General features: G+C 41.7%; 1 protein-coding gene across 2 annotated transcripts; it reads right to left on the bottom strand.

Annotated features, from left to right (window-relative positions):
• srrm1 (serine/arginine repetitive matrix 1) lies at nucleotides 1-11471 on the bottom strand. 2 transcript variants are annotated; one of them, XM_031728094.2, is made up of 17 exons: nucleotides 11325-11471; nucleotides 10322-10411; nucleotides 8323-8445; nucleotides 5948-6118; nucleotides 5506-5600; nucleotides 5161-5409; nucleotides 4886-5068; nucleotides 4671-4790; nucleotides 4367-4575; nucleotides 4090-4170; nucleotides 3487-3573; nucleotides 3145-3280; nucleotides 2359-2448; nucleotides 1680-2159; nucleotides 1397-1577; nucleotides 897-1073; nucleotides 1-805 (listed from the first exon to the last, which is right to left on the bottom strand). In XM_031728094.2, exons 1-17 carry the CDS (start codon nucleotides 11343-11345, stop codon nucleotides 695-697), a joined length of 2604 nt encoding a protein of 867 aa, XP_031583954.1. In that variant the 5' UTR covers nucleotides 11346-11471; the 3' UTR covers nucleotides 1-694. The 2 variants fall into 2 exon arrangements, with proteins under 2 accessions (XP_031583954.1, XP_031583955.1); XM_031728095.2 differs by lacking the exons at nucleotides 8323-8445; nucleotides 10322-10411; nucleotides 11325-11471 and adding an exon at nucleotides 7948-8271.
• Between the last annotated feature and the right edge of the window lie 1455 nt (nucleotides 11472-12926).

Here is a 12926-nt window from a genome sequence, read left to right as displayed (position 1 = left end):
TTAATCCTATAAAAAAGGTTTTAATTCTGAAAGGACAAGATGACAAGAGGCAAAATTACTAAATACAAAGATACTATTAGCAGTCCCACAGAGATTAGCTTGGTACAGGGGTGTCAACACAAACTGCATCATCTATCGGTTTGGGAAAAAAAAACTTAAAGCAGGTATCACATTGTCTTGAAACAAGAATTTAAAACTCAAAAATAAGCGTGTTAAATGATGCTGAAACCTCTATTGAGTTACAATATGGGACAAAAGGTTCCGTTACAGCCTCTTTAATAGTGGACACAGCCGTCTCTCACAACTAAAAGGCAAAAGTAACTGTATGTTACTGTATAGTTACCTATACTTCATAAGGTCAGTGGTTCATGCACATCAGAGACGATCACTGCACATGCAATCATTTCTCAACAGAATCTACTGTAGGCTGTGGAAATAATATTTAACCTGCCCAAATCAAAACCGCTGAGCCTAACCTGTTTCCCTGCTGACAAATTAAAATTATGAACATCACAAGCTTCTTTACAGTTCAGATAATACACTAACCAACAAATCAAACCCTTCAGAATGTACCAAACCAGTAAAAAGAAACACAAAAGTCAAGGTTTAACAATTTGTACATTCTAAAGCTGAACCAGGTTGATGACAAACATCAAGAGTGATTGGAAAATTCACGAGTGAGAGGCACTCGCTTTCAGGACATCTGTGATGGAGACATCTGGGCCTTCCTCATGGAGCGCAGCGCTTTCTCTCTAAGGTGCTTTTCCAGATCATCTAAGGTGTTCTCCACGTCGCTGTCCGATTCCTGAACAAAAACAACAACGCATCATTTACTCAACGGCCTATATCCACTGTTGTACCGAACAGAAATCGCATGGAGAGGATACCGATGTTACCTTTCTGGAATCTCTGTCCTCCTCTGCAGCCTGGTTCTCCTGTGTGTCTCCAGTCACAGCAGCACCACTGCTCTTCTCCTTCTTATGCTTCTTGTGCTTCTTATGCTTCTTCTCCTTCTTGTGTTTCTTTTCCTTCTTCTTCTTCTTTTTCTTTGCACTGCCGTCAACATCCGAAGTCTGAAAGAGAAACGTCAGAACTTGACGACACAGGCATGAAGCATGTTTATATCAACACAAAGCTAAGAGAAGGATTATGGCTGCAGCTTAGCTTACGGTTAATGTGTTTCTGTTGGAGGAATTTCACAGTTCACATTTCCTTTTAACAATGCTGTAAAAGTTCAACTTCCTGAGGCTAACACTTGCCATGAGTGGGGTGCACAGATTTTAACAGTTAAGCTTTTTTCCCCACCTCCACTCCATAAAAAAATAAAATAAAATAAAAAAAATAAACAATATAAAAATATAAAAAATATTTTTTATATCTGCGAATAAGCTCAAACCTTGCTTGGAGATCGACTTCCGGAACCGCTGCTGGCTTTCTTGGCTGGTGGTGGAGATGCACTGGCAGAGCGAGACGGGGAGGGGGAGGCGGATGCTTGAGTCGGACGTTTCTGAGCTGCTGGTTCAGGGGAAACAGATCTGGAGGATGCTCTTCTTATAGGCTGAGGGCTTGGAGACGGTCTGAGAGAGATGACACAGGTGACATCAGATGATCGGCACACAAAAATGTCACAGGTAAACAGACTAAAACGCTGTTCTGTCTGACAAATAAGTGATCCCTACCTCTGGTTGTCACGGCGTTCTGGGGTGCGTGAAACTCTGCGGATGACTTTGTTGTGTGGAGGTGACTGCTGTCTGCGCTGGTTAGACGGAGATGTGCTCGAGGTTTCATAGCGCCGTGGGGGGGTTGTGGATCCTCTAACAGCGTGACTGCGGTTTGCAGGGGATGGGGAGAGGCGTCTGGATGCTGCAACAGGGGATCGTGCATCTCTGCTTCGCCGCCCCGGTGGCAGCATGGGGCTCCTCCTGTGTCTGGGTGGAGATGAAGAGGAGGGAGGGGATCGTCTTCTTGGAGGAGGAGAGCTTCTGTGTCTGGGGGATCTGGAGGGACGTCGCCTGGTAGCCGGTGAAGAGCGTTTCATGGGTGAGTTAGACAGTTTCCTCTTCTGAGAAGGCAAAGGTGAAGGGCTGTAGCGACGTTGGATAGGGGGAGAATATCGTCTGGGGGATGGAGATCTACGACGGGGTGGTGGGGAAGGAGACCTGTGAAGCAGGAAATGCAACCTTTAGGAAATCCTTTAAAATTGGTAAGTAATTCATAAAATTTTAAGTACTTCATAAGAACCACAGGACAGGAACAATGACTCCTGTATGAAACGCATGCCATTGCACATGAGTCTGTTTGCAACACTAATGTTTGGATAGATCACTGGTCTAAATTTAAAAGGAAACATTCTTATACCTGCGTCTTTGAGGAGGAGAGGGAGATCTGCGACGGCGAGGAGGAGTAGGGGTGCGACGTCTGCGTACTGGAGATGGAGAACGTCTTTTCCTGCAAGGAAAAAACAAAATCAGAGTCACCAACTTGTGGCCGCCCGCCTCCCATAACTAGACAAGATGGAGCTTTATTCAAGGTCTGTAAAGAGTCAAAACATTTGTTATAAAGACCCTGAAGGAATTTGGTAATAAAGGATACACTGGCCAAAATAAAGCAATCACTGGATTAAAATATATATACACACATACCAGTAAATAACTCCCAGTGACAAAAAAACCCTACAAATTCTTAATGTAATTAATGTGTCACAATCTTTAACTTAGATTTGACTGTAAATCAGCTTCAGCCAGAGTACTACATAGCCCAGGGTCTAGACTGGTCCAGGGTCAGGCACGAGCACAATGAGCAAGACTTTAAAAAAGAAAAAAGAAGATATTAGCTCTTCTATGAACAACAGACTGTGATCCAGAGCTCTCCAGCTAGTACAGCCTACGTTACTATGTTATGTGGAAAATAAACATCCACTTTTAGGAAGAGCAGCACCCACGCAGCTCCATTTGTGCCACATTATGGATGAAAGTGGGCGGATAGTGATACACTGCACTTAACGTAACACTGTCTGGCCATGAGTGGGCCTCTGTCGGCGCAGAGGAATAAAATTAATACAAACAACGAGATAAGCAGAGCACAAACTACTAAGATTTGGAGGTTAAAGTGCTCATATAATGTGTAAATACTGTGTTATCTGACCTCGGAGAGGGATCCCTGTGTCGCCTTCGAGGAGACGGTGTACGACTGCGCCTCCTCCTGACCTCACCATTTCTGGCACCTGACCCTCCTGTTGCCCTCTTGGGCGCCTCATCTTCCGAGGATGAAGACCCCGTTTCTGAAACCACACAAACAAATAACATGAAGAGCTGCTTCAGCGAAGCCTTTGCTGTATGCGGTCAGGGAAAAAACACCAAGGTTGGGGTTAGGACACAGCTTCAAACGTCCATGAGACGATGAGTGCAAGATGACATGGACAGACTTGTTAAAGAGAGAGGGGAGGGGTATGGGAAAAGAAAGAACGGGGATAAAAACGCTTTTAACCTGAAGACGATTGTCGGTTCTGCCTGCGATACTGACGTCGCTGCTGCACCGAATCTGCTGTTGCCCCTTTCTCATTTTTATCCTCCTCTGAAATGCAGAGCATTGAGTGTCCCATCAGTGTTAGCAAAGCCGGGAAACAGACTGCCAAGGAAATGCTACAAGTATTACAGAAGACAGACTTATAGCTCTGACGCTTGGTCTGTCATCATGTTACAACATTTACAGTTTCCCCTTGCATTAGTACACAGTTTGTTAACAATTCTGGTTGCTCAGGTTCATCCTGTGAACAGATCCTTCAGGTTATACAGACTCAGCCTTCTCAGTGTGGGAGAAAGCCAAAGGCTGAGGCTCGGGAATGCCGAGAATGTCACACAAGTATCCAACAATGTGTTGGTAAATTAATTTCTCAATGAGAATAATGACAACTAAGCTCTCCTAGTACACAATATGGTGCACAAGCATGACAAGTGAACATGTACATCCTGCTGAAAGCCACAGTAACTGCACAGGGCGCAAAGTGCTGAGTGAAAGTGTTAAACAGTTGCCACATTTAGAGATCCATGAGGTGAAAAGCAGCAGTTCTTCAACACGTTTTACACTTACCCGACTCGGAGCCTTCAGATGGTCTGGGCTTGACGTTGTCAGGGGGAGAATCAGCCCTTCCTCCTTGTTTTCTCTTAAACCCTGAAAAACAATGCATAGCAAAGATTATATGCACTTGTCACAGATTTATTGAAATAACAGCAAAGAGCTTAGAGATTAATCATAAAGTTTAACATTGGAATCCAACACTGGGTGTGCAGAATAAGCATAAGTCTTCAAATGTTTTCATAGGTAAAAATAACTTAATATAATGTACAAAGGAGGAACTGAAGCACACCTGATGATCTGGGTGGGGAAGGAGAGCCCCGGCCCCTTCTAGCTCGTGGAGACGGCGATCGTCTGTTCTTGCCTGTGGGACTAATGGAAGTATCAGGATGATGGACCTGTTTTCGGGGTGGTGTGGTAGATATTCTTTTCACTGCTTTTTTAGGCGAGCGAGAGCCTGATGAGCTGCTACCAGAGGATGAAGCAGAGCGGGAGCGCCTCCTGTGGGACACAAAAAGGTTTTCAGTCTTCTGTATACCACAGACAGCATAAAAAAAAATTAAATCAATGCCAATACAAAAAATAAATATACTGACCTGCGGACGGGGGAACGCCTGTGTCTGTGCCTGGCACTAGCTGGTGCACGTCGAGGAGGGCTCCTACGACGAGGAGACATTCTCCTTCTGGGACTTTGTCTTCTGCGAGGGGAGTACGATCTGATTGGGTAGATAGTCAGCAAATATAGAAAACTCCTTTACAGTTTTTGATTTTTCATAATCAAAGTTTAAGTTAAAGCCACACGTCAAATTACCTAGAGCGCGAGCGGCGTCTCCGAGAGCGGGAATGAGAGCGTGAGCGATGGTGTCTTTCCCTCCTCGTGTCCTTCTCCCTTTCTCGCGACCTTGGTCTTTCTTCCTTCTTAAGGGTTTTCTCTGGCGACTGTTCTTTGACTTCATTCACAGAGTCGGCTTTCACTACTTCCACAACTGTCTCACTGCAAAAGAAAAGCATTTAAATGTCTCAAGTTCTAAATAATACCCGTCCAACTAAATATCCACTTCAAATAAAAGCAAGAATTCCACAAACCAGGTGGAAGAAGCTTCATGGACGACTGCCTCTGGCACAGCTCTTCCTGAAGTATCTGGTTCTACCGGCTGCTCCGAAGATTTTGTGGACAGCTGCATCAGGGGCGGAGGGGGTGAACTGCCACCAACTGGACTAGCTTGTTTGCGCCTTGGTGAGCGCGAGGGGCTGCGTTTCCTTTCCCGCTTCGCTGGTGACCTCCTCCGTGGTGATGGCGACCTCCTTCGCGGTGATGGTGACCTCGTTTTCCGCCTGGCCAGAGAGGAAAATACAAGAGGTTTGCATGTTGCACAACAAATTCACAAGCTGTAATTCCATCTACGGGTCGCAAAATGAAAATAATCGTACCTCCTGGGGCTCTTTGACTGAGCCCGTTCTCTGAGGTCCTTTTCCTTCTTTTCCTCATCCACCTTCTTCAGAGAAGCAAGTTTCTCCTGTTCAATCTGCCAGAAGCAGATCAATGACAATGAATGAATCATTTTACTCCTATGTTTAAATAATTACCAAGTTCAACGTGATATATTTTATATAGTTTGTTTTAGTAGAAAAAAGGTCTTATTACTGCAGAATTTGTCAAGACTTATTTTACACCATTATATTTCCTTGTCTGTGCTACAGGTCCCCTCCTACATGTAATTGGTTGAGGAGCAGCTGTGCAAACATACAACAAAAACAAAACAAACAAAACAGAAAAAGTCTTGTATGACACCCTTTCAAAAAAATAAACGAAAAGCCACCAAGCTCAGCGTGATCTTGCCCATCCCCGCTTCCACCATTTAGAAAATCTCACCTGTCTCTGTTTGATTTCCTCTTTCTTCTGTTCCAGAAAAGCTGAGGGGATGCCGGCAATGTTCTCCTGGGCGCTCAGCAGCAGGGGCCAAAGGTCCTTCATAAAGTCCCGGGCGTTCTTCCCGTTCAGAAAGCCTGTCAGGTTGATCTGCATCGTCTTGCTATCTGGGTGCTGCAACACACACACGAAGGGAGGAGGAAAAAAAAAAGAAACGTAGCCATTGAAATACTTGAAGACCAAACAGCAAGGGGGGGTAGGGTCCCACAAACGGGGCTCCCTACCTTCTACTCCTCTATAAATTTATACCTCAGACTACTTAGTTAACCATCTTAAAAATATGTAAGACACTGACTAGAATATTTAACATCCCTGGGTCCAATATTAGACTCAACCTACAAAAATGAGACTGATTTAAATTGTACTCACAAACTCAGGAAACTGAGATTGTGAGCTAGCTGAGGGGAGACACAACTAGAGATGTTAAAACAAATAAAATAAACACAGCATGCAATTCTGCTGCCCTAGATTTACAATCTACCATAACAAAAAAGAAGAAGAAGAAAACAAAACCTCCCATAACACAATTTTTTTTTTTTTTTTTTTTTTTTAGATATAATTTGATTTCTTCAGTGCTAGCCCACTACCATACACCCCCTTGGTCGCTACCCACCCCTTGCTTTCCAGTCTCCCCACAGTCTACACTTCAGGAGGTAAACAAACAGCCACAATACAGAGTGCATTAAAACCCAACACTGCAAGTACAGTTCCGGTGTCTTCAGTGAGTCCCGTGGGATCAGTGGGCACGGAGCTCCCTTGGCTTGCTTCCGCCTCCCTACTGCTTGAGACTCAACCACCATGAGCTTAATGTTATATCATTTATCTAAATTGCAAGAGACGAACAAGCAATAATGAGTACACAGTTACACAAAAACGGAGTTTTATTTCAACAACTGATAGAATGATTGTGAGATAGCGTAATCTCATTAACTGTATCAACTGTTTTCCATTATGCAACAGTAACCCTTTAAATTTAGCTTAAACAGCCCACCCCACCCACTGGCAAGCAAAAGATAAAATAATACGTAAAAAAATAATATACATGTGTGATGCTGGTGACATAAAATATGAAAATACATACATCTGGATTTTCTTAGAATAACGAGCCATAAACGAAGATAAATGGCACTGAAATCGAAACTTGCATTCAAAAAATATACGAGTACACCGACAGTATGGTAATTACAAATACAGAGTATTATCTGAAATGTTTCCTGTTTTATAAAGTATGTCTGTGCAATGGAAATTACCCAAGTTCCAGACATCTTACATGCTTTGATCTATCAGTGGGACAGAGTAGAGTTTATGGAAAGGAAAACAGCTGGACATAATGCTTGTAAAATAAAACAGCCTGGAGTGAATGTACACTTTAGTCTACGAAAATAGGATCTACAATATTACAGGTTTACTGTTAAGAAGGGTTTTGTAAAGGCAGAAAATGAATAAGTGAACTTGTACTGACTTAAAACTAAGTTGAAAAGTATTGTTTCTTACGGGTGAAAATCATGTTTATGCTGACCTCCAGAGGTTGAAGTTCTCAACTTGCTGCAGTGATGTTATAATACACTTGGGCTGTGTTCTTGACACCCTCACATGACTGTTATGTGTGGTAACAAGTGAAAGCGAAAACACTTCTGACCACACTCAACAGAGTGCAAAAGACAGTAAAAACTTGCAATCAGAGGTGGCCAGTGAGACAATACTTTTCAGTTTTGAATGATAACCCAATTGGTAGAAAGTACAGAAAATCAGGCTGTTTCAGCCCATTTATGCCCTGTTTTGAGCCTCTACCTGCTGTTACGTTTAAAGGGAGTTGGGCAGTCTACCGATGGGCTGTCAACACCTATGAAGAATATGATTATGGCATTTTTTTTTAATTGATTTTTTTTTTTTAGGCGTTTCTTTCACTGACATGATATAGGTGATCCCTGCATATAACTCACCTCAAACCACACACTGCATCATGAAGGGAGAGTTGGGCTCAGTGACTTTGGGCTCAGGAGAGAGCTAATTAGGTGTTGGTGCTATACTTCTGATGCAAGGTATAACATCCATATTGGTTCAGGCCTTTTAAATCATAAATCACATCATCATTAGAAGACTGCTGGATAAAGGCACTTTGTCACATAACAGCAAAACATGGTAATGTCATTATAAATCAGTCTTACACCAACTGTTACTTTTCCCATTCAATCTCAGTTTGACTAGGACGTGTAATTATTTGCTTATATCGTTGTTACTGACTAAGCACTAAGCAATGCCCTTCAATACATGACAGTTCTGAAAGAACAAAAAATGAACACGATTAAAGACATTACCTTCTCCTCAAGCTGGTTAAATATGAACTCTATGACGACGTCATCCTCGAACCCCAAAATCTCGGTGACTCGCTGCGTAATCCAAGGTTTGATGACTTCTAGGTTCACTTTGGTCATGTCCACCTGAGCGTGAAACAAACAGTTAGGGAAGAGAAGCAGCACCATTTGCAGTGTACAGTAAGTTTCAGTTTATAAGCACCTGAACAGATACAGGATCTCTTTCATACCATTTGTTTTCTTCTCTCATCTTAACAGTTTATTTCAACCCTGCGCTGCCCGATCACACTGTTTTATACACAGCTGCTTTAATTCCATCTGATATTTGCGATTCTGTTTTGTCGCCACATTTAGTAAGTCGTTTTTAACCATTTTATTTTGCTTTGCTATAAATATATTATTATGCAACATGGCTTTTCCTGGCTCAGAATGGGCACAAAATGCAATCAGAGCACAAAGCGACTGTGTTATCTGACAAAAACCTGTCCATTTCACTCTGATGTCTGACGACTAAATAGATTACACACAAATCCCACAATACAAAACACAGTGATTCATCTATGGCAAGGATTTAAATACATTTAAAAAAAAGCTTTACCATCCTTATAAGATCTGACTTACATGGTAAAAATAAACAGCTGAGTAATTGTATTTAAAAATGACAAAAGGTCAATTTTAAAACCTTCTTTGTCAAATAAAAGATCTAAAATTTTCTCACCAGGGATGGCTTTGGGGTGAAAAATGTAGTAAAAAGCTCTGCTTTATATTTCTGTATATATTTATATTTTACTGTATTTATTTTAATTTAACATAAGATATTAGTTTTGCAATATTACATTTACTTTATGAGATGTCTCATTCTACTCTATAAAGCTGTCCCGTTTTATGTTTGTTGTATTTGACTTAACTTTTAGCTGCTGTATCAAAGAAGTTTCCCTTTTGGGATCCAGTTTAATTTTTATCTCGTTGCACCTTAAAATTGTTTTTATCTGACTGTGACGCTGTATGTTAAGGGACGTCAATCTAAGCTACACAAGGGTCGCCACAACAGGTAGCTCTTCATGTCTGATTTGGCATGATGCAACCCCAGAGGGATTTGTATTTCCTCCGGAGAACAAACCCGGGATCTTTTGCTTGTTAAGACAAATGTGTAAACCAGTGCACCATAGGAACACTTAGTGGTCATCGATTCAAAAAAATACAAAACTTATACATGCGAGAATTTATCAAAAAAGCTCATTTTCATTTCAAGCCCCTGGGCAGGTCACATGAACCTGACGTGATATACAAATAAAAATAGACAGAAGACAAATACAAACAACGCTTAACATTAATTTATCAACTGATAACACATTTGGCTGTTTTAAGATCTGCTTTGAAAACATCATGTGTCAAGTTTTCATTATAAGTGATAACCTGTTCCAATAATCACTTCTATTCAACTATGGTGCGCTCTAGATGGCGTCCTACCCTCAACCCCACTGTCACTTCTTTGTGTCCTTTTAAGACGTTACAGTGACAAAAAAGAAGGACTTTTTAAATCAAAAACTTTTGTGGCTTTCCTTAAATGTTACTCAACTATAATAATTGTTGTCCCACCTGTTAATGACCAGGCAGTCCCCTGCAAAGGTTCAAAAATGACATTTGGGTGGAGACTAAAAATATAAACAGGTTATATATAATTAAACCAAAGTTATAGTAATGCCTAATTAACAGAAAAATGAACATTTACCTTTAATTTTTGGCTACTGGATAAAAACAAAAAACAAAACCTGACTTAAGCTCATTAATCACAGGCCTGGTGAGGTGGTGACCACTAAAATGTCTCTCACAGACACCCTCATACCGGTGGTGTATGAATGTCCAGGCTCATGTTGATACAAGTTTGTAGATAACTATTTAACATGATTTTTGAAGATTAAAATATTCTGATTTTACTAATCACTAACAGTTATTTGGAAAAAAAATGTCAAAACAAATGTCACTGCGGGTAATCATTTACCTTTTTGTCCAAACATTCTGCAAATTTCAGCTGCTTCAGCAGTTTCTTCTGCTTGTTGCTGAAGCGGTTGTCCTGCTCCGCACTCGTACCCTGCAGAAATAACAGCCAACATCAGCGGACTCGTGATGATCAGCTTTCATTGGACATGTAAAATCATAGGAGGACAGAAACCCGTCTCGAACAGTGTTTATAGTCTCAGGCTGCACAGCCTCCTCACTATTGGGCCCATGTTAGTTACAGCAGTTTTACTTACCGATAACATTATTAACGACAGTCAAAGTTTAGGATGGAAAAACATTACGTTGCTTACGCTAACGTGTCTTAAAATAAAGACTTAAGACACGTGTGTTCCCTAGAGCGCCGCTTCATGTTCTTTTTAGATCCTCGACCTGAGCCGCAAACGACACTGACACCAGTCGGCTAGCATTAGCCATGCTAACCACTTGCTTAATCCTCGAAAGCGAACGCACAGGCTAATAATAGGCACAGCCCGAAGGCTACTTTGACTGACAGCGGAGCTGACATTGACAGAATATTAAAAGACACATTAATGTCATTATTCAGCAAACACGGAGGACTTGCTAAGGCCAGCACAGCAGCAGTCGTGACTAGCTCATGGAGACAGGAGCGATGCACCGCCCGGGCGCCATCTTTAGTTAGCTAGCTAACTTGACTCGTCTATTTCCTGTAAATGTGTCTGTAAAATAACACGTACGGGGTTTTAACTTAGGAAGCTACACATTTTCATAAACTATAGGACAGAAAACATCAATGTAGGGAACACGCAATAACTCCCCGAATACACTAGGTGAAGCAGACTGATTGCAAATCTTGAGACTGTTGGCTCCCAGTTGATAGACGAAGCCCTGACCGCTGTTTAGCTAGCTGCATGGCTCTTCACTAAAGACACATAGGAAACATCCATCCCATAAAACGTATATAGATCTACATAAAGCTAAATAATTATATACCAAATACAAAGATAAAAGTTTGAAGAACTTACGCGGAAGAATCCCGCGTCCATTTTAGGTGAAATGGTTCGTAACTGCTGCTGTGGAGAAAGCCGTGTGCTGCTCCGCCGGTGAAATTCAGGGTGACGAGCCGGATAAATGGAGTGCCCCCACAGGAAGCAACGGGTACTGCAGCTACAGTGAGGAGGAAGAAGATTCCGCTCATCACCTGATGCACGAAATATGGCAGTCGCTAGCTTAGCTTTTGTTATTCTTGAGATTCTGCTGCTGGCTTTAAATGTGCTTCAGGCCTTCAGTGCGCCACACGAACTTCCATTATTTAGCTCATTGCTCTGCTTTGACCACATAACTGCAGCTCCAACAAACGCTGGTAAAGGTAAACATGGGGAGATATTCATCTTCATGGAATTATTTATTTCAATGTACACTGAAATAAAAGATTTTGAGGTCACTTAGGAATGTCTCTGTTTAAATTAAAAAACAAACAAACAAACCCATCTATGTACTTTCTTCTTGCCGCTCCTAGGGGTCACCCCAGCCTCCGTTTGCCCTCACCTCACCCTATCTCAAGCATCCTCCTCTGTTGCAACATCCTTCTTCTCTGTGGTCTTCATCTTCTCCTCCTGCCTGACAGTTCCATCTTCAACATCCTTTGTCCAATATAGCTTCTATCCCTCCTCTGCACATGTCCAAACCATTCATTCATTCATTTTCATTCATTTATTTCATCTCACCTTCCTTGCTAACCTGTGTTGTTCCTCTCGTGTACTCAGTTTTACTCATACCTCTTCTCTGTTCTCACCACAGATCACAATGTCATCTGCAAAAATCACAGTCCATTTTGCATTAAGTGATTTTGGCAAAGCAGTCAGTGACTGGAATGTGCCTCAATATGCAGAGACAGCTTGCACAGATATGAATAAGACCCAAACCTTGGTTTAAACTGGTTTGCTCAAATGTTGTTGATTTTAAAATATTTTGTTTTTATCCATTGTCCAGTTAGGAGCTTGTTGAACCTGAACCTCACCAACCGCCATTCACCAGTAAGAATAAATGCTCAGATAAACAAATGAGAAAAACAAAAAAAAATTGTGATGTATAATAATGATGCAAAATTTTGCTTCTGAAGAGATTTCTTTGGGAAACCTTAATAATAAAATTAAAGAGCTTCCCATGAAGCTCCGGGGGGAGGGAGCCCCCGTCCCAATTCCAGCCAGAAAACAAATTCCACATTCATAACAAGAGATGGGGGCACTGAAAATCAAATTTGGACCATATTTGTCAAGAAATGAATCAGTTGGACGGAAGTCCAGACGCTTTTCTTTGCAAACTCCTTTGACTGCGATGACCTGGATGACTGAGAATCTTCACAGACAAATCAGTTGGACATTATATTTGGAGCCCTGTTCTATAACCATTTCCTTTAGTTCTTTACAGAATAAATTCAACAGATTGCTGGAAACATTCTGCAGAAATTTTGGTAAATCCCCCCGACACCATTATACCTCCACCAGAAGCTGGAATTGTTAACAAATTCCCCACGTGTGGGACTAATAAAGGTTATCTTATCTTATCTTATCTTATTCCAGACAGGATGGATCCATGCTTACGTGTTGTTACTACAGTTCTGACTC

Source organism: Oreochromis aureus, linkage group 19 (assembly GCF_013358895.1).
Source record: "Oreochromis aureus strain Israel breed Guangdong linkage group 19, ZZ_aureus, whole genome shotgun sequence".
Lineage (NCBI taxonomy): Eukaryota > Metazoa > Chordata > Actinopteri > Cichliformes > Cichlidae > Oreochromis > Oreochromis aureus.
This window is presented reverse-complemented; position numbering and strand designations above follow the sequence as displayed.

Excerpts from the sequence above, each read along its gene's own strand:
- srrm1 (XM_031728094.2), bottom strand. The coding sequence starts at position 11,345 with ATGGACGCGGGATTCTTCCGC. Across the intron at positions 8,446-10,321 it reads CAGAATGTTTGGACAAAAAG|GTGGACATGACCAAAGTGAA; the intron begins GTAAATGATTAC and ends TTTCACGCTCAG. Across the intron at positions 6,119-8,322 it reads TTAACCAGCTTGAGGAGAAG|CACCCAGATAGCAAGACGAT; the intron begins GTAATGTCTTTA and ends TGTGTGTTGCAG.